Source organism: Nylanderia fulva, unplaced genomic scaffold, assembly GCF_048542155.1.
Source record: "Nylanderia fulva isolate GAGA-0341 unplaced genomic scaffold, ASM4854215v1 Scaffold305, whole genome shotgun sequence".
Taxonomy (NCBI): domain Eukaryota; kingdom Metazoa; phylum Arthropoda; class Insecta; order Hymenoptera; family Formicidae; genus Nylanderia; species Nylanderia fulva.
The window spans coordinates 85,316-112,555 of NW_028190374.1; the positions used below are offsets into that span (position 1 = coordinate 85,316).

Consider the following 27,240-nt stretch of genomic DNA (forward strand, 5'->3'; position numbering starts at 1 on the left):
GGAAAAAATTTTTTCTGTTTTTATTGTAAAATTAATAATAATCGCATATACAAATAAAAAATATACAAATCAATATAAATAAAAAATATTTTGCAATAACGCACGAATATATTAATAAAAACTTAATAAAAGAATTTTTTATTGAATTTGCAATTATATATTTAAAATAAAATACGTTGAACTCTGAAAACAATATAACTTATTATACTAATGTAAATGTATATGGATTGTCCATCTGAAACATACGTAAAATTTATTAATAATAAGGTTATTGTAAGATTTAGACAGTAAGCGCGAATTAACCAATCATAATGAGAGATAAGAAGACTCGCGAGAATTATTTCAAAAATACTATGGTTGATCAGTTTGCTTTTACTATCTAAGTCTTACAGTATTTATACTTTTCTCTATATGTAGCTTACAGTGATTTTAGTTTTTTTACTTTAAAGTTGCGTTTCGATATTTATTATACTCAGTTTTGAAAATCTATATTATTAGTACATATATATGTAACTGTATAGTATTTTCAGTAATAATGAATATTGGAGTACATTCAATATGTTTTATTGCCGCTTACGTATCTTTATGTGTGTCATTGAGGCAATGTAAAATTTTTATTTACATGCAATGGCTTTAGGGCCTGAAGGCCATTGCACTGAATAATATTTTAGCATTGAATCGATGACACACATGTTAAATTTTTATTTATTTAATTTTTTTAAGAAGTCTCAGATCTGCATATATAAGTTATTTGAAACTTGTATATTGCGTTTCATCATTGACTTCCATAAAAATAATCTGAAAATAAACTGGATGTATTATTGCACATAAACAAAAATAGTGACAACAAATAAAAAATTCTGCAATATAACATAATTACACTAGTTAATTATCAAGCTATGTGTATTAAATAAAATAATTCATGTGTTTTTTACTTTTTGATATTAATGAATTTTTTAGGATATTTGCATTATTCTTTACTTTGTAGCCAGATTTTAGGATTACTTGAATACCATCGAAGAATTTAACCAGAATGAATTCTCGATTCGACGTCTTCCTGTAAAATTAGAGCCATTCTATAATAGCTAGGTTGCAAATATCCTCGTTGTTAGTTGACAATTGCGGATTAACCAATCAGCTGACAAGTTACTTTGCTCTAATTAGTCAATCGACAATTGTCAACTGGCATCGAGAACATTTGCAATTTATTGTGGAATGACCTTTAAAAAAACATCTACGAGTAATCATGTTAACAAAGATATCAAATTTGTATAAATTATATATACATATATATATATATATATATATATATAGTGTGTGTTTGTGTGTGTGTAAAAAAGATTGTCTCAATTCAAAATTTTATCAGAATTTACTTTAATTTTTTATTAAACAAATAAAAACTCAAGATACAAATATTATAAATGTGCAGTACTTATAACCGGTATCACTGCGAAATATCTTTCATTTTTGTATGGCAATTTTACAAATTTGTAATTGATTTTATTCAAAGGCCACGTTTGAATGTCAGATATCTCACTTACTTTAAAAATGTTTAAATAACTAGAATTACATATATTATTATAAAGTTCTTCAACAACTTTAAATTTACGACCGACTGCAATATAATTGCCATCACTCGATGTTGCAATATTTTCCAAACAGACAATATCCTTTTCTATAAGACAACAATTGTCGGAAGATTTGATTGAAATAATAAAATGAGAAAATTTAACCTTCGAAAATTGTGGATTGAAACAACCTGATATTAACGGTCCTTTCTCATGTCGATTCTTTACACATATTTTTAAAATGTCTGCATTATTAGATTTGATTTTATGAAAACTCATTTCCGCATAGCGATTGTTAATTTGCTCTAATGGTTTCTCAGATTTTCTTAAAAGAGATTTTAATTCCTTCATAAAATTTTCAAATGGAAAAGCACTAAAAGTATCTAATGGCCCAAATTGTTTTACGTTATCAGTTATATGCAGAAGACCGTGAATATTATGGGATACAAATTCGGGCCCGTAAATTTTGATGAAACATTCAACAAAATGTTTAAATAATTTATTTGCATATTTAATATATTCGACTGTACTATTATTTTGACATAAAATGCGAGTAGCAACATGTAAAGTTAAAAAGTTTGAAAATATATCAGAATTTACTTCTTTTTGTAATACAATCGGACCGGTATATAACAAAAATTGCCTTAATTCGGTTGCTTTCCATTGTGCAAAATCTTGAATTTCTCGCGGTCTTCTTGCAAATTCTTTTGGAATAAAACGTCTCATATTGAGAAGAGATTGAGAAATATTTTTTATTCGTTGCGATGATAAACATCTAGATTTAAGAGGACCACTTATCCATAATTTTATTAATTTCTTAACAACGCCAATGCATATCAAGTGCATGTAATCTAATGGAATTTGAGATACAATCAGTCAAAATTTGAAATCAAAGTGATAAATATAAGGCCAACTTATCGAGCTGAATATTCGAGATGTTCAGTCAACTACCATTTATTACATGTATAAATTATAAAACTACAGTCATTATATTAAAACTAACGCAAATTACAATCATTCTATAAACGTTTCGACCGCACGCGGTCTTCTTCAGTATAATTATTGAAATATAAATTCTTACAATTCACATAATATCGAAATTTAATTATAGTTATTCAGAATCAAGAGTTTTTGAGCAATTAACGCGTGTTTCAATCCGTCCTGTCCAACAATGTTCGCCTCGATATGATCCCTGATTTTGTTCAGATCTCGGATAGTTTCATCGTTAATATGCGAGAAATTAACCCGTTCCGTAGGCGCTGCGATTAATAAAAAATTACCGATCAACGTATGTCCAAATTATAATATGTATCCCCTACAACTGGTAGTATGCTTACCTATCATCGTTCTTCTTGACAATTTTGCTACTTATTAACAGTTATTAAGGATGACACATAACAAACCAACAATACAGAAAGACAGCTCATTTTAAACTCTACTTGATCGGAGAGCGTGCGTGTTTATATATGATCTAATATCTATGTTTTACTCGTTAATGTCCTATTTGTCCTATTATTATTTCTTGTTCGCTAATATATCCAAAATATCAAAATACGACTCGCTAAGTAACTCAGTATCTTTGTTTAAATTTAGTCCATTTTTTTGTTCCTTGATATGTAGCATCTCAGAAATGAGTCTTTTATAATAATTATTTTCGTTGTCCATGATCTTAACATTGTCCCAATTAAAAGTATGATGTTCATTTATTATGTGTTCAGAAATTACTGAATGTTTCGTTGAGTCCAATCTAATATTATTTTTATGTTCTTTCATTCGCGTCTGCAATTGCCTCTTTGTTTGGCCTACATAAGATGCATTACAATTATTGCAACTGATCTTATAAACCACATTCGAATTGCTAACTGTTAATAAGTAGCAAAATTGTCAAGAAGAACGATGATAGGTAAGCATACTACCAGTTGTAGGGGATACATATTATAATTTGGACATACGTTGATCGGTAATTTTTTATTAATCGCAGCGCCTACGGAACGGGTTAATTTCTCGCATATTAACGATGAAACTATCCGAGATCTGAACAAAATCAGGGATCATATCGAGGCGAACATTGTTGGACAGGACGGATTGAAACACGCGTTAATTGCTCAAAAACTCTTGATTCTGAATAACTATAATTAAATTTCGATATTATGTGAATTGTAAGAATTTATATTTCAATAATTATACTGAAGAAGACCGCGTGCGGTCGAAACGTTTATAGAATGATTGTAATTTGCGTTAGTTTTAATATAATGACTGTAGTTTTATAATTTATACATGTAATAAATGGTAGTTGACTGAACATCTCGAATATTCAGCTCGATAAGTTGGCCTTATATTTATCACTTTGTTTTCAATATACGAGCGACAATTGTATTAATTTATTTTTAATATACGCTGGCCTTACAATGCGTCAATTTAACACAAAACGGACTGATTACTATTTTAATTTTAATTTTATTCATAGAGTTTTTGGAAGAATAACCGCAGATTATTTTAAACAATGGATTAATGCGAATTACTTGTTAATAAGAGCGAGAGCAAAATTGGAATTTTTAAGAAATTGTAAAAATGGCGATATTTTTCCTACACATTTAGAAGGTTTTTGCCGCATTAAATTTAACGTTTTTCATCACAGATCGATCAGAAGACTAGATAGTATGTTGTACAAATTCAAAACAAATGCGATGAGCATTGAAATCTTTGATTTGCATAGACAGGTAGAGTCATTACAAAATAGGATTTTTCATCTCACCAGCGGGTTATTTAATCGTTTACCTGTACTCGCGTGGAATAGAATTTTCGAACATCATAACATTGCTTTTAAAAATTGCCACAACAGATTGGTTACTGCACACGAAAAGAAATTCAATTGGCTTAAGAGAAAACAACACTATAAGTATATCAACAGCATCAAACCTATAGATATACATTGTTCTTTACATTTTGAAACTTCACAACCGACGAAAATATCACAAAATTCTCTCAGGGCAATCACTAATGATGCCAAGGAGATCAATATACACATAGAAGCCAATAAATTTCTCAATGATACAATTACCCCTTGGGAAAATACTAATAAAAAATGGTTTGTTAATCTTTCCAACACAAACATTCCGCCTAACGTTTCTAATCTGTTGCAAATGGGTGATAAATTCTGTCTTCCGAATATTAGTAAAAAAACAGCGATACATGAATTCATCAAGGACATAGAGAGTAATAGCAAACGAAATAATATTAATAATCTCACAACGATCAGAAATATCGCGGTTCCAAAATTTGCACAACTTCTGAACACGAAGGATAAAAATGACGTAAGTCAACAAAAATTACTTGGTGCACACAGAGATTTAATAAAATTTTGTAAAGACAATCCGAATGTTCTATTCACACGCGCGGACAAGGGTAATGCTACGGTGGCAATGGAAAGATCTCATTATATTAACAAAATGGAAAACGTTTTAAAAGATGTCAACACTTACACTATTGTTAAAAAAAATCCGTGCAAAAAAATAGAGAACGATTTGAATGATTTGTTGAAGAGATGGCTTAAGGAAGATTATATTTCAAAAAACGAATATTATAAATTACGTTGTAGTGATTCTCTCCTTCCAAAAGCGTATGGATTACCTAAAATCCATAAGGAAAACTATCCAGTTAGAATCATAGTTTCATCGGTTGATACAGCTCTATACTCGCTGGCTTCGTTTTTACAAAACACCTTACGAACTAGCCTACCCAAAGCGAAAAGTCATATTAATAATAGTTTTGATTTGTACAGCATATTGTCTGGTAAAAAGATTGATGAGTGTTTGAAACGCCTAATCGAATATTCTAGACGGGTCGATTGAAAATCATAACAAATAGAGACATAGTTTATATGTATTTCAAGGAAAAAAACCATGTAATAAATCAATCTGTCACAAAAAAAACCTATCAACTAACAACAACTAACGGTACTGTAACCGTTCCGCCGAATAGTCCGGTTACAGCGAGCATGCGCGAATTCTTACGGACGCCTCGATTAACCAATAATTACCGCGATCGCCCGCTTACGCATGCCTTCTTAGAACACGCGTTTAGTCTAATTTTACAGCGGCCAATCACGAGTGATGCGCTCAGGTCACCCCGCGCAATATTCAAAATACTCGAGATCATTGGCGCTTTACGTAAGAGTGGGTTCCGTCCTGAAAACCTATAAAGGAAAAGCCCACATTCGGCGTGCAGCTTTTTATCGCTTTTCCGCTGTGAACCGCATATCGTGACCGCTTGATAGATAAACCGCAAAATTCGTTGACGACCACCGCTTATTTTGTACTCTGATCTCGATTACGTTCTTTTCCTGTGAAATTATTAACAGTTGTTATAAGTCTTGTCTGAGTGTTCTGTATTTACGTGTGTTTAAGCATTAAATTCTTTATACAAAAGAGAGTGACTTAGCCTTAGTGCAGCGCGACCTCCTCTCACGCAGCGCGTTCGTGAACATAATTTTTGGTCCTTCGAGCCGGATCACACGCACCGGCAACCGCAAGTTCGTGAACGCGATTCTTCGTGCGGCTAGTGAGAGTGCGTGCATCAACATGGAGGTGGGCACGTTGATCGACTGCCAACGGGAGATCCACGTCCGCATCTCACGCTCAGTGGAATATTTGAGGAAGCTGGGCAACGCCAACATTACCTCCAGTGCCGTCAGTACACGCACCCGAATCCTCGACCAGCTTTGGACGAAATTTGAGGCTCAGCACGACCTCATCCGCGCTGCGCTGAAAGAAAGGTTCAGTGACAGCGATTACTTCAAATCAGGGTTACACGAAGATACCGAGAACCTGTACGTAACGCAGCGGAGCACATTGGATGACTACGCCGAGGGATTCGCATCGACGCCCATGCGTCCAGCCACCGACGTCGCATCACGATCTTCGCTGCCACGCATCAAGGTACCACAGTTCTCTGGCACCTACGCAGATTGGCCATCCTTCAGGGATCTCTTCCTTTCCATTGTCGGGAACAATGGGTCAATCTCAAAAATTGAGCGTCTTCATTACCTGCGCTCAAGTGTGACCGGAGAAGCTGAAAAATTAATCAGATCGTTACCTGTCATCGGCGATAATTACGATCGCGCTTGGGCGATCTTGAGCAAACACTACGAGAATAAAAGAGAACTCATCCGCTCCAATTTTGCCGCATTCGTCAATGTGTCCAAGATGAAGGGAGATACCGCCGACGAGCTGAGCCGCATCCACAACGTCGTCACCACCGTCGTCAACGCGCAGGAGAGCATCGGTCGCCCGATCGACACGCACGGGATGGACCTCTTCAATTACTTGGTCACTGAACTCTTTGACTCAACCACCCGTCTCGAATGGGAATCATCCACATCGGGATCCACTGAACCACCATCACACGAGACACTTCTCGACTTCATCGGCCGCAGAATTCTGACGCTCAACGCCGCACGACCAAAGGGAGTCACCAAAGTTTCAGGAGATACAACCCGAAGCGCGAGATCCCACGTCACTAAGCACGGACCGATAACCCCACAATGTGCACTGTGTCGCGAGAAACACGCCCTCATGGCCTGCCGAGACTTCAAGGCCAAGTCCTCAGCGGAACGCAGAGCCTTCGTGGAAACGCACAAGCTCTGCTACAACTGCCTGGGGAACCACTTTATCTCACGGTGCCAATCGAAGAAGGCCTGCCTCACTTGCAACGCACGTCACCACACGATGTTGCACGGGGCATCCACCACGTCTTCATCGTCGGAGATCAACACTCCTGCCACCGCATCAGTTTCCACACTTGCCACGACACTAGCCGCTACACATCAGAACGAGGATCGAAAGGCCGTCCTCTTAGCAACTGCGCGCGTCCACATCGCTGACAGGCATGGATTTCCGCACTCAGTGCGAGCTTTGCTCGATCAGGGTTCCGAGCTATCCATTGTCTCCGAGACAGTGGCGCAACGCTTGCGACTACCTCGAGCGCACACGGGACTATCCATCTCCGGGGTCGGAGGAGCCCGCCCAGGACCAATCCGCGGCAAGATCACGTTGAAGGTAACGTCAGACGTGACCAACGCCGAGCTCTCCGTGGTGGCTTATATCCTGCCGCGCCTCGTGATGACACAGGGCCCCACCTCAAAGACGGATAAACGCTGGCCTCATATCCAGGGACTTCAGCTGGCCGACCCCAACTTCCAGGACGACGACCCGGCTGAACTGCTCCTAGGAGCGGAGGTCTGCTCCTTCATAATTGAGGAGGGCGTACGCAAGGGCGGTCCAGAAATGCCGATCGCCCAGAAAACTATCCTGGGTTGGATTCTCTCCGGGGGATCTGATGCAGCAGCAACCGCGGATCACCGACGCACGCTCCGTATCACTGCTGATTACGACCTCGCTGACCTGGTGCGTCGATTCTGGGAACAGGAACAGGAGCCCACCGCTGTCACGTCTCTCACCCCCGACGAACAAGGGAGCGAGGAGCTCTTTGTGCGCAGTCACACTCGCACTGCCTCTGGGAGATACATGGTGAGGTTGCCGTTCTCCTCACCACCGACAAAACTGGAGGAGACTCGCAAGCCAGCGGAACGTCTTCTGATGGCCATGGAGAGACGCTGCATCCAGGACCCTCGCTTTGGTGATCTCTACCGGAGCTTCCTGCGCGAGTACGAGGACCTACAACACATGACGAAGTTAGCCACGGCGTCGACTGACCGGCAGGGCAAGTGTTACTTACCGCATCATGGGGTCTTCAAGGAATCCAGCACCACCACCAAGTTGAGAGTCGTGTTCAACGGATCGCAGCGAACACGAGCCGGGGAATCGCTGAACACGCACCTCCACACCGGCGCAAACCTCCTTCCGCCGCTAGCCGACGTGCTGCTCCGATGGCGTCAACACCGCTACGTCTTCGTCGCCGACATAGAAAAAATGTACCGGCAGATTCTCGTGCATCCAGACGACTGCAGTTTCCAGACGATCCTGTGGCGGCACTCTCCTGACGATGAAGTGCACGAATACCAACTGAGGACGGTCACCTACGGCCTCAGTTGCGCTCCATTCCTCGCCATACGGACTCTTCAGCAACTGGCCAAGGACGAGGAAGAACATTTTCCTCGCGGCTCGGTGGCCTTGCGACGGGATTGTTATGTCGACGACGTAGTCACCGGAGCAACCACGCTCGACGAAGCAATCGTGCTTCAGGAGGAGCTACGCAACCTCTGCAAGGCGGGCGGGTTCCCGTTACGAAAATGGGCAGCCAACCACGAAGAGATCCTAACTGGCGTTCCTCAGGATCATCGTATGCAGCAGTCCCAGCGTGCATGGGAAGGAGAGAGTCACTCAACGCTAGGACTTCGATGGCATCCTCAAGATGATGAGTTCTCCTTCACACTGCTTCCACCGTCCGTAGAGAAATATACGAAGAGACGGGTTCTCTCTGAAACCGCACGGCTCTTCGATCCATTGGGTTGGCTCGCTCCTGTCGTCATCCGCGCGAAGATCCTCATCCAAACTACGTGGCTTCAGGGGTTAGATTGGGATGCTCAACTGCCGCCAGCCGACGCTCATCGTTGGCAGCAACTGCTGGGTGGCCTCCATCTCCTCGACCGCCTGAGGATGCCTCGCTGGCTCGGCACGGGCGATGTGGACTCATCGCTGCAGCTACATGGCTTCGCCGACGCGTCCGAGCGCGGGTATGCTGCCGCCGTGTACCTCCGCATCGCTGGAAAAAATGAAACGTCAGTGACACTACTAATGGCCAAGAGCAAGGTGGCACCTGTCAGGCAAGTGACCTTGCCGAGACTCGAGCTCTGCGCCGCCGCCTTACTCACCACACTGACTCAGCATGTGCAACGCACGCTCAACTTGGGAGATGCACCCACGCATCTGTGGACGGACTCGAAGGTCACGCTCCAGTGGATCCAGGGACACGCCTCGCGATGGAAGACCTTCGTTGCCAACCGGGTGTCTCACATCCAGACCCTACTGCCGAACGCACTCTGGAGACATGTGGCTGGTCGAGACAACCCTGCGGATTGTGCATCGAGGGGCATTAGTCCGTTGGAATTGGTAAATCATACGTTATGGTGGACAGGACCTACCTGGTTGCTGGAGGAAGAGGCGGCATGGCCGCTCACCGAAGTGGACACCCGAGAAGACAACCTTATCGAGAGACGAGCCGGCAGCCTGATGACGAGGAGCTTGGTCGTCATGGAACCTGAGCTCCTCCTCCGCTTTTCGTCGTTGAACCACCTGCTACGAGTCACAGTATGGTGTCGTCGCTGGCTTCGCACTGTTGCACCAACTGTCACCCCTGGACAGCCACCCACCGCAGACGAATTAGACGGAGCTCTATCACACTGGCTACGAGAGGTACAAGCACTCCACTTCCCTGACGAGGTCACCGCTGTTTCTGCAGGCCGCACTGTCGCAACACGCAGTCCGTTGGCCAAACTAGCTCCATTCGCCGATACACGTGGCGTGTTGAGAGTAGGAGGACGCTTAAAAAATTCGCTCTTGTCACAGGACGAGAGACATCCGATGATTGCGCCAACAACTTCATGGCTGACTCGACTGTTGATCGATGCTCATCACCGCCGGACCTTGCACGGAGGGGTGCAGTTGACCCTAGGCTTGCTTCGACAGCGTTTCTGGATACCCCGAGGACGTGCAGCGGTAAAACAGCGGCTTCATCGCTGTGTCACGTGCACAAGGTGGCGAGCGACGACACCACAACCACCCATGGGCAGTCTGCCACGCAGCAGGGTCACGCCAACGCGACCATTCCTCCGCACTGGACTGGACTACGCGGGACCAATCCTCATTCGGACCAGCAAAGGTCGCGGCCACCGCGCCTACAAGGGCTACATTGCACTCTTCATCTGCTTCTGGTCGAAGGCCATCCATCTAGAGCTCGTATCGGACTACTCGTCGGAAGCTTTTATCGCCGCCCTTCGTCGATTTGTCTCTCGACGAGGTCTCTGTGCCGACATCTTCAGCGACTGCGGCACGACCTTCGTCGGAGCCGACCGCACCCTACGGGAACTCTTTATTGCAGCGTCTTCGGAGGGTGAAGGAATCGCACGCGCAGCCGCCAAGGAAGGCATCCGCTGGCACTTCAATCCGCCGGCGGCTCCGCATTTCGGTGGATTATGGGAGGCTGCAGTCAAGTCAGCTAAGCACTCTCGGACGATCCAGACGATGTTTCAGCACTAACTCCTGGACATTTCCTGATCGGGGCGCCCCTTCTCGCCATCCCTGAGCCACCGCAGGGAGGCGAACATGGAGACACGAGATCGCGATGGCAACACCTCCAGCAAATGAGAGAGCACTTCTGGGGGAGGTGGTCGAAGGAATATATCCACGGACTCAATCCACGCACTAAGTGGCTCAAGGCCGAGGCCGCACCCCACGTCGGTGATCTTTGCATCCTGCGTTCGGAGCTCACCCCCCCGACCCGATGGCCTCTCGCCCGGATCACGAGGTTGCATCCCGGGAACGACGGTATCGTCCGCGTGGTGACAATCCGCACCGCCACTTCTGAGCTTGTGCGCCCGCTCGTCAAGCTCGTCTTGCTGCCGCGCGCGGATCCCCTTCCGAGCATAAACAGCGCGGACGTGCCGGCCGTCAGCCCGTAAACATTCACCAGTCCCTCACCGCACTGCATTACACACCCGCCATTCCACGTCAAACCCGCATTTTTCTGCCTCAGCTGATCGATCCGCACAATACGATCACCACGTGTTCCCATTGACTCAGCTGTTCGAGTCACGCGATCACCACGTGCTTGCCACCGCGCCAGCGCGCGCGCGCCCCACCATCGATCACGATCGACTTGTGATTCCACGGCCGAAACTCGTCGGTATATTGTCACTGCGCGACAAGGCGGGCGGGATGTTTGAAACGCCTAATCGAATATTCTAGACGGGTCGATTGAAAATCATAACAAATAGAGACATAGTTTATATGTATTTCAAGGAAAAAAACCATGTAATAAATCAATCTGTCACAAAAAAAACCTATCAACTAACAACAACTAACGGTACTGTAACCGTTCCGCCGAATAGTCCGGTTACAGCGAGCATGCGCGAATTCTTACGGACGCCTCGATTAACCAATAATTACCGCGATCGCCCCGCTTACGCATGCCTTCTTAGAACACGCGTTTAGTCTAATTTTACAGCGGCCAATCACGAGTGATGCGCTCAGGTCACCCCGCGCAATATTCAAAATACTCGAGATCATTGGCGCTTTACGTAAGAGTGGGTTCCGTCCTGAAAACCTATAAAGGAAAAGCCCACATTCGGCGTGCAGCTTTTTATCGCTTTTCCGCTGTGAACCGCATATCGTGACCGCTTGATAGATAAACCGCAAAATTCGTTGACGACCACCGCTTATTTTGTACTCTTATCTCGATTACGTTCTTTTCCTGTGAAATTATTAACAGTTGTTATAAGTCTTGTCTGAGTGTTCTGTATTTACGTGTGTTTAAGCATTAAATTCTTTATACAAAAGAGAGTGACTTAGCCTTAGTGCAGCGCGACCTCCTCTCACGCAGCGCGTTCGTGAACAATGAGAATGATAGGATGTTTTCCTTGGATGTGGTGTCTTTGTTTACGAACGTTCCTCTGGATCTTGCGATTGATGGTATTAACGATAGATGGGATTACATTGGAATAAATACTAAAATACCGAAAAACGAATTTTTGGGGGGTATAAAATTCATATTGACTTCTACATATTTTACATTTGATGACATAATTTGTAAACAGACGTTTGGGACCCCTATGGGGTCACCGTTATCACCAATTATTGCAGACCTGGTTATGCAAGATCTTGAGGATACAGTTCTCAAAGCGTTGAATTTGGAATGTTTGTTTTATTTTCGTTATGTGGATGACATAATAGTGGCCACCTCTATGACTAATATGACTCAGATTGTGAATAATTTTAACAACTATCATGAAAGACTTAAATTCACGGTCGAACAAGAGGTTAACCATAGCTTGAATTTCTTAGATTTATCACTTAAAATTATTAATAACAAAATATATATAGACTGGTATCAAAAAGAAACCTTCTCAGGAAGGACGTTATCATTTTATTCAAACCACCCATTATGCCACAAAATTGGAATAATATATAACCTTGTAGACAGATGTCTATTGCTATCACATCCACTATTTTTTAATAAAAATTTGGAGTTAATTATTAATATACTCAGAAGCAATGGTTACCCTCTTGATCTGATTTTTAACAAAATTAATCATCGGATAGAACACATCATATCTAAGGGGAGCATTATAGAGAGACAGGCCAACATAGAAAGAACAAAAAGTATAGGAAATGACTCGGTCAATAAAAAATTCTTTGTCATTCCGTATATAGATGGGATCTCAGAAATGATTGTTTCCTCGGTAAAAAATAAAAATTGTATGGTAGGGTATAGATGTCTCAACAAACTGGATAATATTATTAAAGCGCAGAAAGATAAAACTAAACATCCATGCAATTCGAATGTGGTTTATAAGATCAGTTGCAATAATTGTAATGCATCTTATGTAGGCCAAACAAAGAGGCAATTGCAGACGCGAATGAAAGAACATAAAAATAATATTAGATTGGACTCAACGAAACATTCAGTAATTTCTGAACACATAATAAATGAACATCATACTTTTAATTGGGACAATGTTAAGATCATGGACAACGAAAATAATTATTATAAAAGACTCATTTCTGAGATGCTACATATCAAGGAACAAAAAAATGGACTAAATTTAAACAAAGATACTGAGTTACTTAGCGAGTCGTATTTTGATATTTTGGATATATTAGCGAACAAGAAATAATAATAGGACAAATAGGACATTAACGAGTAAAACATAGATATTAGATCATATATAAACACGCACGCTCTCCGATCAAGTAGAGTTTAAAATGAGCTGTCTTTCTGTATTGTTGGTTTGTTATGTGTCATCCTTAATAACTGTTAATAAGTAGCAAAATTGTCAAGAAGAACGATGATAGGTAAGCATACTACCAGTTGTAGGGGATACATATTATAATTTGGACATACGTTGATCGGTAATTTTTTATTAATCGCAGCGCCTACGGAACGGGTTAATTTCTCGCATATTAACGATGAAACTATCCGAGATCTGAACAAAATCAGGGATCATATCGAGGCGAACATTGTTGGACAGGACGGATTGAAACACGCGTTAATTGCTCAAAAACTCTTGATTCTGAATAACTATAATTAAATTTCGATATTATGTGAATTGTAAGAATTTATATTTCAATAATTATACTGAAGAAGACCGCGTGCGGTCGAAACGTTTATAGAATGATTGTAATTTGCGTTAGTTTTAATATAATGACTGTAGTTTTATAATTTATACATGTAATAAATGGTAGTTGACTGAACATCTCGAATATTCAGCTCGATAAGTTGGCCTTATATTTATCACTTTGTTTTCAATATACGAGCGACAATTGTATTAATTTAAAATTTGAAATGTTTAATAAAATAGAACGACCGAGATGATATTCTTCTTGAGTTTGATTACGAAAACTCACGTCTGTTCTTTTTTGCCAATCAAAACCGGGAAAACAAATTCTGTTAGCGATAAATTCACCTTCAATTGTACATTTTGAACAGCTAAAATAACCAGTATGTCCTTTAGTAAGTATTATGAATGATTTTGCAGGAGCATCACATATTATAGAGTGTATTGTTATAGCCCGAAAGGCTATAATTACAAGTTAACGGATATAAAATCCGCGTGGAGACCGCTGATGCAGCAGCGGGCCGGAAACCGCGAAGACGCAAGCTAAGAACTTCATCTTTCGAACAGCTCTTAGCTCAAAATCTAGCCGCGTATGCAAAAGCTATGCACCAATCGAGTGCCTGTCGCCAGGCACCCCTTCCAAATGAAATAACGAAAAACCGAGTTCACGTAAGAACTCGGGAGTGAACAGAGAGCGAGTTGAATTAGACCAACCTACCGAGACACATCGAGGATAACTCCCGACTCGTAATCAGACGAGTCGTTAGCTAAAGTCAGAATACATCTAGAGTCGCGTCAACGAACGAAAAAGAGAAACGAAGTTACCAGAGGTTTATAAATAACCATACGCCGAGTCTTGTTAAGATTATATACCAAAATACACACATATATATATATATTGATTAAAGAAGTAATTCTACATTAAACAAGACTAAAATCTACGGAGAAACCCCGACGATTCAGAAGTCCACTTCCTAATCCGGCAACATCCCTTCTGTGTCTCACCCGAGGCACAACAGTATTGAAACTGGAAATGTTGTTTTATTATAAGTTACGCCTTTATCAATCAAAACATTTATATCTATTACAAATTGTTTTAAAAATTCATTTGCATCCGCGGGCTTGGTTTTACCAAAATAGCAACCAATAAGAAATACTTTTTCATGAGACATAATTCGACCTAAAATGGGCCATAATTGATTCGAGTTAGATCGAGATATCGGCAAACCATCAATACCGATTTGAATTTTAATAGAAGATAAAACTGTACTATTATTCATACCATTACTTGCAGATAAAAATTGTAGAATACCGTATTCAATACCGATATGACAATATTGACCAGGAAACATATTAGTAATAACAGAAGATCGTGGTGTACGTAATAATGTCTTTGCACATTTTGGCAAATTAAAAAAAATTGGATGTACTTTTTTCAAACCAGACAATAAATGTGATAAAGTTACGTGAGAAATACGATGCGTGATAGCCCATTGTATTAAAAATGCCTCAAAATCATTGTTTTCTTTTTCTAAATTACTATTATTATCATCCTCTATTATAAAAGTTTGTACAAATGTATTGTTCAAGGAAGTATCAGATTCGAAAATGTTCGTTTCCTCGGAAAATGATAAATTTGTTGTCTCTTGTACAAATGCGGAAAGAGCGTTATTAAAATTGGCGTGTAGAATTTCATCATTGTCATTATTCAATACGGAATTATTTTCAATTACACGCGAATTGGTTCTAGGTTCTTCATTATTACATATAAGCGGAAATAATTCATCATTCTCTTCTCGAATTAATCTACGGCGATATCTCGTTGAAATACGCGACGGATATTTGCGCTTTGGCATGATTATATATATATATTGTTGTGTTTTAATATAAATGAAAATTATTTAGTAAAAAGTATAGACTATGCACTTGCCTTATTTTCTGGATAACTCCTATCCTGTCCAATATATAGTATCTTCTTTCCTGATAGCAATACGTGCGTCGGACACAATCCACCGTTTCGGAAGAGAGGATCAGGAATGCGAAGCGGAGTGCGATCAACAACGTCGTTGCAATCGTCGTTGCTAATGAACAAACATAAATTAATTTACGGCGATATTTTGTTGAAATACGCGACGGATATTTGTCAACGACTGTACAATACAAATGAAGCAATGTGAAAATACATCAGGTTCCACTATATATTTTTCGGATTCTACAAAAAAAAACACAAAGGATTATCACAAGTTTCAAACTTGAACTCCACATCATCTCAACAAGGTGAGTAAATTCATTACATATTTCCATGTAATAATATAATACAATGTAAAATTTCATATTTGTAAAAAAATATCACAGTATTTAATTATTAAAAAGAATTAATTGTTAAAAATTATGTTAAAAAATTTAAAAGAGTATTCCATAATTTTATATACACACATAAAACATTTAAAATAATACATAATAACAATATTAATAAAATATCTCAGAAATTATAATAATACCTGCTATACTTACATAAAGTGTGTTTACATTAAATGTATTTATAATATATTTTATGTACAGATGCAAATGACAACGATACTTCATACGAAATAGATGAAGAACCATGCATCGTTACAAAAGAAAAAAATCGAAACAATGTAGTACATAATCGACATGTTAATAAAATTAAGGAAGTTGATCGATCTAACATATATGCGCGAGAAAATCGATATACAAATGAGGAAAAAGAAAATATAACAATTTAAAAGATCATAGTCTTCACAAGCTGCAATTAGTAAGTAAATATATAATAAAGATATAATGCATAAAAATATAAGGCATATTTTAACAATAATTTTTTTAAATATTATATGATTTTATACATAATAGATTCTCGACATAACTATATATATATATATATATATATATGTGTGTGTGTGTGTATTGTATAGTTTTAAAGCATCTATTATATGTAATGTTTCACTACACTTAATTGTTTAAATATGCTCCTTATATTTTATATATGCATAGTTATATGTATAGAATTCATTTTTAAAATGAATTTTATATGCATTTGAAAAAGGACTCAAAATTGATGACATATAAATGAATTCTTTTCGATATCTTGTGCTATCTGGGTATTTAACTCTGTGTGTGTGTGTGTGTGTGTGTGTGTGTGTGTGGGTGTGTATTTGAAAGAAATAAAAAAAAATAATTATAATTTATACATATTTTAATACAAAACTATTGATTTAAAAAAAATTAAAACTATTAATTTCAAATAATTTCAAAAAGCAACATTTTATATATATTCTTTTTATTGTCAAAATAATTATATACATATATCAAAATAATACATCGTCTTGTCTGCTGTATTTCTTGATAAATCAACATGTGTAATGCAATTTTAATTCATGTTTTATATATATATATATATATATATATATATATATATATATTACATACATTTATATGCATACAATAATACGTTACTGGTGTGTGTGTGTGTAGTATAAATTTCAAAAATCTACATTTTGTTCTTTTTATTAATAAAACTCTATTTACTATCTATATACCGAAATAACATATAAACTTTTATATAGTATATAAAATGATAATATAGTATACAAAACTATATATTATTTCGGTATACTAATAGAGTTTTACTAATAAACGGAAAATGTAGATTTTTGAAATTTACATGATATATATACACACACATTTATTCGTTTATTAATAATTAAAAATACTATTTACAGTGGATCATTTAAAGAGATTGACTAGAGAAATAGCAACTGTAAAATACGATATGAGACAAGCACTATCTCTATTGGATATTTTAGTGGACAAAAGCAACAGAAGCACAGAATGTGAAAATACGAGATTTTCTTACGAAGGCGCTAAAAGTCGATTTCCTTTAGAAACTAGAGCCCAATTAACGGAAATTGAGGAAATTTTAAAAACTGCTAATTCCCAAGAGAACACTGAAATAGTAAGTTAGCACATATCTATATATTTTAGTAACTGAATACATAGAGTGAACCATTCATAAACGTTAACGATACTTTGTAAATTTTGTAAAATGTACGGTCTGTCCCAAAAGTTCCCGAACTTTTGGAATAGATCGTGTATGTATCCTAAAATATGCATATGAAGAAATGTCTTATATAACAATAATTAGTGTCATATGGTTTTAATACGAGGGACATATAATAGGACCATATAGTCTTTGCTTAGCCTTTTTTTTATCAAGATGTAAAGGTCACTTTCATTTTTTTAATTAAGGATACCCAACAACATTTAAAAAATCGAAAGTGACCTTTACATATATTTCGATAAAAAAGCAAGAGAGCAAAAAAATAACTGGTATGGTATCATATATGTCCCCCTTGGTACTTGCAACTTTTGTCTAAAATCTTTTTCTTAATTGTCACTTAATCACCCTATTTTCTTCACCCCATTTTCTTAATCACCCTATATATCCTTATATTATATATAGGGGTTCACCCTATATATAATATATTTCTAATTATTATAAAATTCATAAGTTTATTGCATAATCAATTTTCAGTAAACGTTTCAATTCACAATAAAATGTATTATGGAAAATAATTGGAAATTGCTGTTAAGAAAAAGAGATCGTTATTAACTTTAATAATAATATTACTTGTATTCTTATTATAGCGCGCATATATACAAGCAATTGGTGGAACAGGCGTCGATGATGCGGTAAAGAGAACACTTTATAAAGTATTCTCAAATAAATTGGCGGAAAATTACAATTGGGAAAGCCGACGTGGAAAATATCCATTACAAAATTTAGAGTTAATGAAAGTTATTTTCAGTAAGTTTATACGTTGTTTATAAATAATTAATTTATAAACAAAAATGCCTTTGAATATATATACAGAGTGTATAAAAAGTACCGAACGGTGAAATATCTCGAAAATTAAACATTAAATATTTTCAGGATCCATACTTCACAATATCTCGGATTCTGATCGAACAAAAATACAACGAAGTCATGGAGTGGTTTAGGCATTCCAAGGCAAGATACAATAATGAAAAAAGCGGACCGTTAGAGACGAAAACAATGATTCACCCAATCGCGAAAACAATGATTCATCAATGGAAAATTCAAATTATTAATTTATAAAAGATCTTAATAATCTATAATAGATAAAAATCTATAAAAGATCTATAAAATTAATACGAGGGTCACTATTTATATTTCGGGAATAGGAACAAAAACAAATAGTTAAGCTGCGAATATATTTTTATTGTTTTTCAAAGTACTCGCCACGATGATCGATACACTTTTGCATGCGCTTAAACCAATTTTCAAAGCATTTATTCCATTCCGAATAAGGTATCTCCAAAACATGATTTTTGAACGCTTCAATAGCTTCTTCGGGCGATGAAAATCGTTGACCACGCAGTTTATTCTTCACGGATGGGAACAAAAAGAAATCATTGGGTGCCAAATCAGGGCTGTACGGCGGATGACCCATCAATTCGATGTTTTGAGTGCTCAAATAGTCTCTTGTTTGAGCCGATGTGTAAGAGCTCGCATTGTCATGATGAAGAACAATCCGACGTCTCTTGTTTGTTTTCCTTATTTCACCGAAGATTTCTGGCAAACAGATGGTTGTGTACCACTCAGAATTTACTGTTCTACGATCCTCTAGAGGCACTGTTGCAATATGACCAGTTTTTCCGAAGAAACAGGCCACCATTTTCTTTGAAGTGCTTCGTGCGCGAACAACTTTTGTTGGATTTGATTTATCTTGGAACACCCATACAGTCGACTGCTGCTTACTTTCGGGCTCATACGAATATATCCATGATTCGTCACCTGTCACGATTTTATAAACGTCTTTTGAAGCACCGCGATTGTATTTCTTAAGCATTTCTTTGCATCAATCGACACGAGCCTTTTTTTGAGCGATTGTCAAATTATGTGGGATCTAACGCGAACATAACTTTCGCACAGCTAAGTGTTCATGTAAAATCGCATATATGCTGGTGGAACTAATGCTTAGAGATGCCTCAATCTCACAATAGGTTACATGACGATCTTGCTTAATCATTTCGTGCACAGCATCGATGTTTTCTGGCACTACAGTCGATTTTGGACGACCTTCACGAAACTCGTCAGGACAGCGAACTACGACCACGATTGAATTCACTATACCAGCGATACACAGTGGTTTTTGATGGAGCTTCATCGCCAAAAGTCAAATTAAGTTGATTGACGCACTCTTGTTGTGATAATCCACGTCGAAAGTCGTAAAAAATCATCGCACGAAAATGTTCACGATTCAGTTCCATTTTTTGCCGAGACGAAACTTTCAACTAAATATAAAATAAACAAATAGCGTCCGTATGACAAAATGTTCTGAGTACGTATATCGTCAAAAATGTCAAACTTTACGATGGAACCGTCAGATGGACTCACATGACATCAGTGTTGCCAATTCCCGAAATATAAATAGTGACCCTACCTAATATATAAAAGAAAAAATACATTATTATAAAATAGTAAAAAATATATCAATTATTTTATTTAATACCACATAGCTTGATAATTTTAATTTGTTGTCACTATTTTTGTTTATGTGCAATAATAATACATCTAGTTTATTTTCAGGTTATTTTTATGGAAGTCAATGATGAAACGCAATATATAAGTTTCAAATAACTTATATATGCAGATCTGAGACTTCTTAAAAAAATAAAATAAATAAAAATTTAACATGTGTGTCATGAATTCAATGCTAAAATTTTGTTCACGTGTAATGGCCCTCAGGCCCTAAGGCTATTGCACATAAATAAAATTTTCACATTGCCTCGATGACACACAAAGATGTAAGCGGTAATAAAACATTAAATGCATTCCAATATTAATTATTAGTACTGAAAATATATACTATTATACAGTTACATATATATGTACAAATAATATAGATTTTCAGAAGTGAGTATAAATATCGGAACGCAACTTTAGAGTAAAAAAACTAAAAGCACTGTAAGCCACATAAAGGAAAGTATAAATATTGTAAGACTTAGATAGTAAGCGAATTGATCAATCATAGTATTTTTGCGAGTCTCTTTCTCGTCTCTCTCATTATGATTGGTTAATTCGCGCTTACTGTCTAAGTCTTACAATAATAAGCTTATTATTAATAAATTTTACGTATGTTTCAGATGGACAATCCATATACATTTACATTAATTATAATAGTATATAATAAGTTAAATAGTTTTCAGAGTTCAACGTATTTTATTTTATTAAATATTTAATTGCAAATTCAGTAAAAATTTCTTTTATTAAGTTTTTATTAATATATTCGTGCGTTATTGCAAAATATTTTTTATTTATATTAATTGTATATTTTTTATTTGTAGTAGTAGTAGTAGTAGTAGTAGTAGTAGTAAATTTTATTGGTCCCCTTGGGGTTTCAATTCCCTTACAATTTAACAATACAGCAGCCGCATATACAAAGGTACTAATTCAAACAAAAACAAAAAATATAAATCGCACGCTACCATGACCTCTTCGCTATTAACCTCTTAACCTATCTTATTGCTAACTTAACCTATCTGTCCTAAGGGGTTGGACTTCCGCTTTGGGTCGCCCGTTGTCCAGGCCATCTCCCCTTGGCTTCTGCCCAACCCCATGTACACACACACACGCTTCTTGGACTTCCGTTTCCTCTTGCTTTCTTTTCTTAAACATTCTTCCCCTTTGCCCCCCTCACGTCATTCTCTCCTCCATCATCCTCCTTCCCTCCTACTCTCTCCACATTTCTCTCTCCTCTCCCCTTTCTTATCTCCCTTTCTCTCTCTATCTCTCTCATCCATCCTTCCCCTTCTCCTTTTTCTCCTAGTATCTCCCTCACTACTTCCTGCCAACTCTCTTTCCTCTCCCCCCTCACTTCACACCTCTCCCATACATGCTCCCACGATTCTACCTCCTCTCCACATATCCTACATTTCCTCTTTTCTGCTTCCTCCCAATACCTGCTTTCTAAAATCTTACTTCCTAATCTGAATCTTGCTATCCTCCTCCATCTACTCTCTCCCCAATCCTTTCTTAAGTATTCTGGCACTCCTTCTCCTCTAACCTCCTTGTACCATCTGTTAAATTCCGATCCCTTTATTCTCTCCTCCCTCTCCCTCCTCTGCTCCTCCAGATCCCTCCTTATTAACTCCCCAAACCATCCCTCCTCCATACCTCTTCTCTCCTCCACCTCCTCTATCCTCCTACCTCTTTTCCTGAAATATTCTTCCCTTTCCCTTTCCCACTCCGATCCCACTCTTCCTATTTTCGCCCTTTCTCTCATTTCCTCCCAGCATTTCCTCGCTAGCTCGCTTCCTCTTCCTTCCTCCATTCTCTTCTCGAAATTCCATGCCCTTTTTCCGGCTCTTATCCTCAGCTTCTCTCTTCTCAGTTCCTCCCTCACCATATAACCTGGCGTTCCCCTCTCTACTCCTAATATCCATCTCAGGTATCTTTCTTCCATCCTTTCCATTCCCTCTCTCTCCTTCCACCCCCATATTTCCACCCCGTAGCTCATCACTGTCCACACCAATTTGTCGAAAAGCCATAATCTTCTCCCCCAATCTTTTCCAAACTTTCTCTTTCCTATTCCCCATACTTGCCCCATAATAGCCGCTGCTCTCCTCATCCTATCTTTCACTTGTCCTTCTTGTCCTCCATTCCTCTGTAGTCTATATCCCAGATACGTAAACTCCTTCACTTCCTCCATTTTCTCTCCTTTCCATCTCCACTCCCTCTTCTTCCATCTTCCTCCCTTTCTCCTAAACCTCATTATCTTCGTCTTCTTTGCGTTCAGCTCCAATCTCTTGTTGTCTAGATATTCTTCTAACCTTTCTACCATACTTCTCAGTTCCTCTTCCTCCTCTACCAACAACACCATATCATCCGCGTATGCCAATGTATAAATCCTTTTTTCTCCTATTCTTACTCCTCCTCTTCTTACCTTCCCCATTTTTTCCTCTAAGTCCGCTATTAGGATGTTGAATAGTATTGGACTCAATGGGCACCCCTGTCTTACTCCTTTCTCAATCCAAAAACTCTCTCCAACTTCTTCCCCTATCTTTATCCTGCATGTTGTCTCTCTCATCACCATCTCTACCCTTCTTCTCAATCCTTTCCTTACTCCTCTCTCCTCCATTGCCTCCATTAATTTCTCCCTGTCTACCGAGTCAAATGCTGTTTTCAGATCTATAAACAATGCCGTTAGTCCTTCCCTCTTTTTTTTCCAGTTGTCTATTGATTAGATAATTCATCACGTATATGTTGTCTATTGTTCCCATTCCTCTCCTAAACCCCATCTGATTTTCTGGCACTATCCCTTTTTCCTCCACATCCTTCCTCAATCTTTCTGTCAGTATCATCGTGTAAACCTTATACATTGATGGCATCATGGTTACTCCCCTGTAGTCTTCCACCTCCTTTCCATCCCCTTTTTTCCTTATCGGTGTAATCACTCCCTCTATCCATCTCTTCGGCCATCCTTCTCCTCTCCATATTCTATTACAAAAATCCAGCATCCAATCCTCCACGTTCCCTCCTCCATACTTCCATACCTCATTCGGAATCTCATCTATCCCTGTCGCTTTTCCTGCTTTCAGCTTCTTTATTGCCTCTCTCATTTCCTCTCTACTTATTTCCTCCTCCTCCTCCTCCTCCTCCTCCTCCTCTGTCCTGTTCCCCTCCTCTCTTCTTTCCTTTCTTACCTTTCTCTCCTCTGTTCCTCCTAACAACTTCATAAAATATTCTCTCCACTTTCTCATCTCAATTTCTTCGTTTATTCCTTTCCATCTTCTTCTCTCTCTGTTTATTATCTCCCATACCTCCGATTCTCTTTTCACCTCTGCTGCCTTCTTTTCCCATTTCTCGTTTTCTTCCTTTTTCTTCCTCTCACACAATCTCTTGTAATCCCCTCTTCTCTTCCTATATTCCTCCCCCTCACCTCCTTCCCTCCACCATCTCCTCAGCTCCCTCCTTACCTTTCTTTTCTCCTCTCTGCACTCCCCATCCCACCATCCTCTTTTCTCCTTCTTCCCTTTCCTCCAGTCCTCCTCTGTTGCTCTTAATACTTCCTTCATCCTCTCCTCTATTCTTTCCCATTCTCCATCTATCTCTTCCTCTCCTCCTCCTATTTCTCCTATCTCCCCCACTTTTCCCTCAAAAATCCTCCGGCCCTCCTCATTCCATACTCCTCTCCTCCCTCCTCTCGACTTTCTTCTCTCTCTTCTCTGCCATCCTTCTATCTCCACTTCTATTGGGTGATGATCTGAGTCCACCTTGTCTCTCATTCTTAACCTTCTCCCCTTCTCTCCGCTATCCTCATTTCCAATTACGTAATCTATAACCGTGTTCCCTCTTCCTCCTGTAAAAGTCCATTCTCCCTCCTCATCTCCCTTTGTGTTACTGTTCATTATGCTCCAACCTCTTTCTCCCATGAATTCCAGTAGTTTTCTTCCCTCTGCATTGATTAATTTGTCTTTCGACTTTCTTTTCTTTTCCTCTTTCCTCTCCTCTTCCGCATTCTCCTTATCTCTGATTCTACCCCCCTCTTGTCCTGTCCTCGCATTAAAATCTCCTCCTATTATCGTGTAAACCTCCTCCTCTTTCTCCTCCGTCCACTTCTCCATCTCCCTGCACGCCTTCTCTATTCCTTCTCCTACGTATACTCCTATCACCCTCCATTTTTCCTTCCCTATCTTTACTCTTCCTACCACAAAGCCCTCCTTACTCAGCTCCATCATTCCTCCCTTCTCTGCAATCTCCTTTTTTATCCCCATAATCATGCCTCCTTTCGCTCTTCCTCTCTTCTTCTTTCTACTTGCTCCTTGCACTCCCCATACGTATCCTTTCGGTAGGTACCTTCTCATCTTCTTCCATCCTTCCTCTTCCATCCATGTTTCTGATAACACTATTACATCCCATTCCTCTAATCCTTTCCAAAAATCTATGTCCTTATTCCCTACTCCCGCTACGTTCCAGAATACTACCTTCCATCCTTTTCCTCTCTTCTCCTTTTCCCTCTCTCTCTCTATCTCTACTTTAGCCCATCTTCCTTTCTCCTCTCCTCTTCCCCCATTATCATATTCTTTACATTTCCCTTCTCATCTCTCAGAACTTCCTTCTCCTCATCCCATCTCCACCATTTTTCTCCTATTTTTAACTTGCCATTACTTACCCATGTCCTTTCTCCTCTTTTCTCTTCTCTCCTTGCTATCTCTCCCAACTTTCGTCTTATCTTCCTTTCTTTCCATGTTAAATCCGTGTCTATCCTTTCTTTTCTGCCTTTCAGCCTCTTTTTCTTCTCCATCACTTCCCATTTCTGTTCTTCCTTCTCCAATTCCACCACCACCATTTCTCTCCCCATTTCTCTATCCTCCCCTATTTTCCTTATTTTCATTATTGTTAGTTGTAATTAATAATACAATAGTAACTAACAATCGTTGCTATGTACCAACGTTGTTAGGGACTCGCAGACGCCGCGGACCGTCGCCGTGCTCGTCTCCTCTTCCGTTCCCGTCTGCGATCCGTGCAAGACGCGCCGTCGATTAGCCGTGAGCATTTTACAGGAGATATTAGCATTGAACAAGGAGAGCTATCAAAGAAATAAGGCAAGTATAATCTGAAATACATATTAAGTAGTTTTTATTTGAATAAAGTGCGTATGTACGTAGTTAAACGGTAATAATAATACATGCAATAAAAAGCGCGCCAAAATGTCCGTCGCGCATATGACCAAAGATACCGCCAAAAAATTAATTCAGAAAGAGAGTAATGAATCATATACACTCGTCTGTAATAAACGTAGAGTTCCCAATTGGCACGTAATTATAAATTCTTTCGTTGCGGATAATGAGATGAATATAGAATATAGAGCCAATTTGCATGTATGAATGTTGTTTAGGACGTCGTCGCCGGCGATAAAGTCCGTCGCTGTTCGCTGTTCCGTTCCTCTGATGAACTGTAGACAACGAGAGCTGGCAAAAAATAAGGCAAGTATAATCTGTAGTATTGAATAGTTTTTATTTGAGTGTGCATATTTACGTATATATAGTTAAACGTTATCCGGCGAGAAATAATTAATCGAATCGGCATCATGTATTGTAATATATATATTTATCCAGTCAAATATCACCCATTGAATTGACATATAATCGACGTCGAAATTATCGAAATTACATGTACTTCGATGTAATTGTGATGATTTCGACGTCGATTATATGTCAATTCGATGGATGATTTCTGACTGGGTAAATATTACAATACATGCAATTAATAATTCAGCTGTGATTATATTACTCGGACAATATATACTATTAGACAAGGAGTGTTATAAAAAAAATTAAACAAGTAATCTGTAATCTTTAATAATTTTTATTTGACAGTTACACATACATACACAGTAAATATTATTTATATATATTGTAAATGTTAAATTTGATTAAATATTACTATACATGCAATTAATCGCTCCGAAACGCAAATGTCTGACGCTGTAAACTCGAAAAGAGAATGATAAATTTGACTTACACACTTTTCTGTATAATAAAAAACGTATAGAGTCCTCAATTCGCATATAATTGTAAAGAATTCCGTGTCGAATATAATGATGAATATACTAATTCGCATGAATGTTATTAGGATTATCGACCTTAAAGCTCGTCGCCGTGCGCTTTTCCTCCTGACTACCCATGGGCTGTAGATGCGTATAAGACGCATTAATTCAACGGAGATTCAAGGAGAGTAATCAAAAAAATTTAGCAAGTATAATTTGTAATCTGTAATAATTTTACTTGACAGTCACGCAAACGCACGCACGCACGCACGCACGCACACGCACGCACACGCACACACACACACACACACACACACACACACACACACACACACACGCACGTACGCACGCACGCACGCACGCACGCACACACACACACACACGCACACCCACACAGTAAATATTATTTACATATTTTAAAAATACGTTACATTTATCACGTATACGTTACAAATATTACATAATAAATCCAATCAACCATGTCGAAACGCAAATGTCTGTCGCGTATTTCAGCGAGGTATCGCCGTAAGTTAATTCGAGAAGAGAGTGACGCATTATCTTCACTTGTCTTTAATGAAGAACGTAGAGCCAATTTGCACGAAATTAAAAATAATTTTACTTCGGATAATTCGGATAATAATGAATGTAGATCCAATTCGCACATAATTTTAAATAATTCCGCTTCGAGTAATGATAATGATGACTCTGGGAATGTTAATTTGAATAATACTCTTTTCGAAACACAAGAGGCAAATTTAACACATTCTAGTGAAACGAGAATCTCCGA

The 27,240-nt window shown here is 38.8% G+C and overlaps 3 protein-coding genes and 1 long non-coding RNA gene across 4 annotated transcripts; 2 read left to right on the forward strand and 2 right to left on the reverse strand.

The window, feature by feature from the left end:
• Nucleotides 1–1,406: 1,406 nt before the first annotated feature.
• Nucleotides 1,407–15,641, reverse strand: LOC146722503 (uncharacterized). The gene is made up of 5 exons (XM_085484679.1): nucleotides 14,916–15,641; nucleotides 14,579–14,627; nucleotides 14,083–14,322; nucleotides 2,100–2,443; nucleotides 1,407–2,063 (listed from the first exon to the last, which is right to left on the reverse strand). Exons 1-5 carry the CDS (start codon nucleotides 15,210–15,212, stop codon nucleotides 1,416–1,418), a joined length of 1,578 nt encoding a protein of 525 aa, XP_085340805.1. The 5' UTR covers nucleotides 15,213–15,641; the 3' UTR covers nucleotides 1,407–1,415.
• On the forward strand, nucleotides 14,520–18,939 carry LOC114944368 (uncharacterized). Its single transcript, XM_029320261.2, has 6 exons — nucleotides 14,520–14,690; nucleotides 15,848–16,137; nucleotides 16,423–16,636; nucleotides 17,601–17,833; nucleotides 18,526–18,685; nucleotides 18,812–18,939. Coding segments are annotated over exons 3-6 (462 nt in total). The 5' UTR covers nucleotides 14,520–14,690; nucleotides 15,848–16,137; nucleotides 16,423–16,635; the 3' UTR covers nucleotides 18,880–18,939.
• Nucleotides 18,940–21,371: 2,432 nt separating this feature from the next.
• Nucleotides 21,372–23,077, reverse strand: LOC146722504 (uncharacterized). The gene has a single exon (XM_085484678.1). It carries the CDS (start codon nucleotides 23,049–23,051, stop codon nucleotides 21,573–21,575), a length of 1,479 nt encoding a protein of 492 aa, XP_085340804.1. The 5' UTR covers nucleotides 23,052–23,077; the 3' UTR covers nucleotides 21,372–21,572.
• Nucleotides 23,078–25,361: 2,284 nt separating this feature from the next.
• LOC146722505 (uncharacterized) lies at nucleotides 25,362–26,861 on the forward strand. Its single transcript, XR_014925135.1, has 3 exons — nucleotides 25,362–25,509; nucleotides 25,803–25,890; nucleotides 26,540–26,861. It is a non-coding gene; the product is annotated as an uncharacterized LOC146722505 (long non-coding RNA).
• Nucleotides 26,862–27,240: the final 379 nt, after the last annotated feature.

Excerpts from the sequence above, each read along its gene's own strand:
- LOC146722503 (XM_085484679.1), bottom strand. The coding sequence starts at position 15,212 with ATGTTTCCTGGTCAATATTGTCATATCGGTATTGAATACGGTATTCTA. Across the intron at positions 14,628-14,915 it reads ATGTTTTGATTGATAAAGGC|CTAACGACTCGTCTGATTAC; the intron begins GTAACTTATAAT and ends TTCTGACTTTAG. Across the intron at positions 2,064-2,099 it reads GCATTTTATGTCAAAATAAT|TTTAAACATTTTGTTGAATG; the intron begins AGTACAGTCGAA and ends GCAAATAAATTA.
- LOC114944368 (XM_029320261.2), top strand. Across the intron at positions 17,834-18,525 it reads CCCAAGAGAACACTGAAATA|CGCGCATATATACAAGCAAT; the intron begins GTAAGTTAGCAC and ends TTCTTATTATAG. Across the intron at positions 18,686-18,811 it reads GTTAATGAAAGTTATTTTCA|GATCCATACTTCACAATATC; the intron begins GTAAGTTTATAC and ends AAATATTTTCAG.
- LOC146722504 (XM_085484678.1), bottom strand. The coding sequence starts at position 23,051 with ATGGAGGCAATGGAGGAGAGAGGAGTAAGGAAAGGATTGAGAAGAAGG.